At 37.7% G+C, this 5,278-nt stretch overlaps 1 protein-coding gene and 1 long non-coding RNA gene across 4 annotated transcripts in view; one reads left to right on the plus strand and one right to left on the minus strand.

The window, feature by feature from the left end:
- SPPL2A (signal peptide peptidase like 2A) overlaps window positions 1-4,157 on the plus strand; it is a 43,452-nt gene extending 39,295 nt beyond the window's left edge. For all 3 annotated transcript variants that reach the window (XR_014150847.1, XM_081839022.1, XM_081839023.1), the window contains one exon: window positions 1,237-4,157. Coding sequence is in view for 2 of the 3 variants with exons in the window: in XM_081839022.1 (XP_081695148.1) it covers window positions 1,237-1,311 (75 nt within the window). In the remaining variant the exon portion in view is untranslated. The remainder of the gene's footprint in view (window positions 1-1,236) is intronic.
- LOC309329029 lies at window positions 3,224-5,268 on the minus strand. Its single transcript, XR_014151032.1, has 2 exons — window positions 4,777-5,268; window positions 3,224-4,317 (listed from the first exon to the last, which is right to left on the minus strand). It is a non-coding gene; the product is annotated as an uncharacterized lncRNA (long non-coding RNA).
- Window positions 5,269-5,278: the final 10 nt, after the last annotated feature.

Raw genomic sequence — 5,278 nt, forward strand, 5'->3', positions numbered from 1 at the left:
ACTCAAGTCCACTCCACTTCCGTACCTTTAAAAAAAGTGTTATGAATTACTGCACATAGGAAAATACTTGACTCATTAAAAACACATGCTTTGCTTGCCGAAGTAATTGATGCAAGGCAATATTGCCTTAAGCTCTTCTCTGTTCTTTATTTGCAATGTGAATGACAACCTATGTCACTCATGTCACACAAGCTTAGCTAACCTAAATGTCTTTTATTTTATATTAACACCCAGCTACCAAGTTGGCCCAAATGTGGGGTTTTTTGCCTCTTTTGATTGCAGACTTCCTGACAGATATATTAATAGATAGTGTAAAAGCCCTTTTTGATGAAATCATTCTTAGTTCTTGTTTTTCCCTTAGCAGTAGACAGACATTTGCCCACTGCAAGGAAAATAATGACCCATGCTAACTATTTACTTTCTGGGGAGTCATGGGTTTTCAATTCCTCTTTCCACCCCTGCCCCTCCAACCCAAAACTCTAAATCATTTGCTAACTTTTTAAACTGGACAGCTTTCCCTCCTTTCATATTCAGTGTGGATCAGTCAGGGGTTAGCATAACAACAAGTATGGATATCTCATAGCTTAGATGATATATTAGGAATCCATTGTGTGATGTTTAGTAGTTGTAGGGAAGTATGAAGATTTGCATCACACTTTTTCTAACTTATGCAGCTATCTGCTAATTTTCTATATACCCAGTGGCTTTAGACATATGAGTAATATGTCCTTTTCCTTTCTGCTGTTGGTTTTTCAAACACTTCCAACATTTAGGGGGTTTATCTGAACTATCTGAACTTCTGTAGTCCACTTTTTTAGAATATTCATTCATTCAGCCTTTATTGCCACAATCTTTCAGAATATTGTAGTCTGATGAAGGAGCTAAAATTTTTCTGCTGAAGATTTTCATCAACTCAGTCACTCTCACACTGAAATGTACTTCTTGGAGCAAGGGACTAGCCGGTTTCCATCTTTATTGCAGAACCACCAGCACCCTCCTACAGAACAGGTTTTCAAAAACCTATAGGAAAATTTCTAATGTGCACTTGTGGGAACATTAGATTGCAGCCTAGGACATAGGATACATTCTTTAGCTAGATTTTTTTAATTTCTTTGTTTGCTGCCCAAGCTTGGTTCAGTTAAATACCCTTGTATCTATTACAGAATCATTTTAACAGTTGCTTCGAAAGAGTGCGCAAAGATTTTATTGCTAATAGTGTACTTGCTCTATTATCAGGTGATGGATCCCATGGATTTTGCTACAAATGAAGAAAACTCGACGAGAGCCAACGAACAACGTGAAAGACAGTAACAGGGCACCTAAAATAATGTATTGAGATTTTCTAGTCAAATATAATAAGAGACTGGTCTAATTTTTAAATTGGAATATTTCTTACAATTTATTATGAAAAGAATTGCCTTTTTTTACACTTGCACATATATTTTTGTGAAACGTTTACTGTTGATGATGCTATCACATAAAGCTCTTATTTTTTCAAGTGCCAAACTAGATTCAATAAACCCTGTGCCTTGTTTACTTCAAAAGGTAATTGCCTATGAAACAGATAGTATTTTTTACCTATTGTCCAACTTGCTGCTGTGTATAAGACTCTCTGACTTAATACTTCTTTAAAGGTGTCTAGCTGCGGAGTGGCAGAATCTAGAAACATCTTGCACAGATTCTTTCGGTAGCAGTGAATAAAGAATTATAATTTGGTTGGACCATAGGTAACAGTGCAATTGTAATAAGGCATGGATTGCCACAAACACAGTGTGAAATATGAATGGTTGAGGGTTAAAATGAGATGGTCTCATCATAGCCTTTTAACTTAGTTCTTGTTGAAGATGGGCAGTTCTTCCACTTCTATCACAACTGTGTTTTGACTTGGTTTATATTCTATCTTTTCAAGTGGGTTTATTTTCTCTGCATAGTTGTGTGAACAGCAAAACAGTTTAAAATAATAAACATAGAACCAAGAAAACAGAAATGCTCTCCTTTTATTTTAGAACCTAAATTAATGTTTAAAAAGCTTACTTCCCATGCCAGGGATTCATGATTCTTTTTGAAAATGCCATTAACCCCTTGTTTCAGTAAGGAAGTAGGTCACCAATAATGATTGTTCATCGGCTATTATTCATAAATGGCTATCCTGCTTTAGAGGAAGAAAATGTATGAAAAGCAAATGTAGTGTTCATCCTTATTGTCACTTTGGATTTGGAAAATATTTCACAATTATGACAGCATCTTCAAAATCTTTCTTTTTGAAAGCTGTAATGAAGAAAAAGCTCCAAGTTTGAACAGGCACACATTTTGAAACCAAAGATACTTGGAGGATTCTACAACAGACTGTTGGCAATGCCTTAGCCGCAGTTCAGAAGTAGCCAGAAATCATGAACCTAATGAGGAACCTAACCTCTTTTATGAACCAGAAAAGGAGATGGGGATGTTGTGATTTTAAACTAATCGCGGTTCCCTTTTATATCTGAACTAGAGGAACCGTGGTTTGTATAAACTGTGCTGATAACAAGCTAGGATCTGAAAGCAGGGTTTGATTCTGGCTTCTTTTCACTAATCAAAGTTTAAAGAAGGCGCAGTTCCTCTAGTTCCGATGTCTAAGGAAATAGATTTGGCTAAAATCGGAAGCAGGAGCATTCAAGAGGAAGAGAAGGGGAGGAATTGTCTTCAGGACCAAGACTCGCTATGGCTTGTTAATGCAGCAGAATTCCGTGGCTTCGTCTTACATTTGAAGGCCCTATTCTGCAAAGCGGTTTAAATGTCCCGTCTACCCCTTTTCAAAATGATTCAGTACTTAGAAGGCCTCCCTCTCAGGTGTTTTCCTCCATGTCGTAGTAATCAAATGGAGGAAGAAAATGGGGCCTTACCAGCTAGCCTCACTTTTGTAGCCTTGGCCTGCTATGTGTGGCCAGTGGAGCTGCAGGATAAGGGCCATGGCCCTGTGTTCCTCCTCTACAGAATTAAAGAATCTAATTTTCTTAACTGCGGGCACAATCTACCAATACTTTTCTCCTACATAAGCTCCACAGCAATGAATGGAAGCTTGACAGAACTACCTTTGTAATATTCCTCCTTTATCTCCGGGGCATTCCCAGTAGAGAGAGATCTTTAATGATGGACATTTTTCATTATCCGAAGCTCGCCCACAAAAGGACTAATTGATACAGGAGATGCATTTGAAGTAACCATGGCCACAAAGTGGCTCTCGGATTGGTGATTTACCAATCAGGTTTACAAGCCTGGGAAACTTGAAGCGATAGCTGCTGAGCTGTCTCATCCCATCCCAAAATATGAGCCGTCAGTTTTAAGTTATTGTTTAGTCAACTAATTCGAACACCGGCAGATTTAAGATCTTACGCTGATTGTAGTGAACAACAGAATTAGCCTGAAACATCCAGCTACATTGTAGCCACAGAAGGCTTTTCTCCCTTAAAATGGTCTCTGACTTGGAGGGGCCGAGCCCAAATGGTAGTTAAAACTAACTATAGTTTTATTTCAAGTCATGAATGCATGCAGTGAATATGAGAATTTTCTTAACTTGCCTTAAAAAATTGGGAATATAAGAATCTGTCTTTTTACATTACTTTGATGCTATGTAGATGTAAAATTAAGATTGAGAATCTTATCTGTAGAGGAATATCTCATTTAATCATTTCTTGGATTATATTCTGCAAGACGTACAGTAAATGAATTTTTGGGCAGGATGCTTATCATCAACATATACTTTTGCTTTTTTTAAGGGGTCTGTTTGCTCAAGTCATGATTAATATTCAAGAGGTTCTCATGTGCTGGAATTGATTTCAGGGCGTTAACAATATTTGCTTGGATTATTTTAAAAAAAGGATAGTTTAGCTATCATCTACTGAATAGGATGCTATTAATCTAGTTAAACAGGACTGGTGTTGGAAGCTTTGACTAGAACATTAAATGTTTAAAAAATTGGTTGATTTTCTACACTTTATGAGCCTTAATAACAATAACATATTGCTTAAATCATAATGCCATTTACAATAACGATCATTTCTGATAACAACCTTCTTTCTTGCTTTACCTCTGAAACATTGTACATTAATGTTTTTAAGAATGTTATAATTTAGAATATTTGGTATTTAATAAACTTTTCAAACAGGTTGAGTACCATACCATTCTTGTATTTCTTTCCTGGATTAAACATTAAATTAAGGCCTGATTCACATAAACCATACAAATAAAGCAGTACCATGCTCCCTATTTAGTTTCTTTTGGGGCTGTTGTTGAGGACTTTTCCAGTCAACTTTTAAAATATGGTTATGTTTTAATATGCTGCTGCTGGCTTTGAATGTTTACTTTAAAAAAAAATGCTTTCCTTTTTTTAATGCCTAACTACATATTCTGGTCACCATCGATTTGTTTTAATTTTGTTGCAATGCATTTTCTTGTGTTTCATAAACAGCTTCCAAGAAGCATGTTTAAAAATAATCTACTAAACAGAATCGGATATAAAACTATGCAGACTGCAAATACAGAATGACATGGCGGGATGCATCCCATGTGGGAATATCAGTGCATGTACAAAACCGGGGAGTTACTGAAATGCAGAGCAGATGTGAGAGATGCCCTTTCATTTCCTGTTTGTGTGAGCCAAGCCTAATATTCCAGCAGCAGTCAAGGAGTATATGCATGACTGTGTATACACCCTGCATAGCTTCCCTCCAGAGAATCCTAGGAACTGTACAGTGGTACCTCGGGTTACATATGCTTCAGGTTACAGACTCCGCTAACCCAGAAATATTGCCTCGGGTTAAGAACTTTGCTTCAGGATGAGAACAGAAATCGTGTTCCGGCGGCACAGCAGCAGCGGGAGGCCCCATTAGCTAAAGTGGTGCTTCAGGTTAAGAACAGTTTCAGGTTAAGAACGGACCTCCGGAACAAATTAAGTACTTAACCCGAGGTACCACTGTAGTTTGTTATGGGTGCTGGGAGTTGTAGCTCTGTGAGAGGTACATTACACTTCCCAGCATTGGGGGGGGGGGAGCCAAGTGCTCTATATATGCTTTGAATGTATGGGGTGCATGCAGCCAGGAAGACTGAAGCCTTGGAGAAGGTGCATACAAACGTACCATTCTGAAAGCAGCAGAAACACTTTAACTGCTCTATAAACATATGTACTACATCTGCTCTGCGACAATATGCTCTTTAAAAAATCGTTCTGCAGACTTGAACGGAGAAGATCAGTCTGCGGTGGGTACCAATTGGTTAGTGCCGGTGACAACAAAAATAATTC

The sequence above is a fragment of the Podarcis erhardii genome, assembly GCF_964252035.2.
Source record: "Podarcis erhardii genome assembly, chromosome: 14".
NCBI lineage: Eukaryota > Metazoa > Chordata > Lepidosauria > Squamata > Lacertidae > Podarcis > Podarcis erhardii.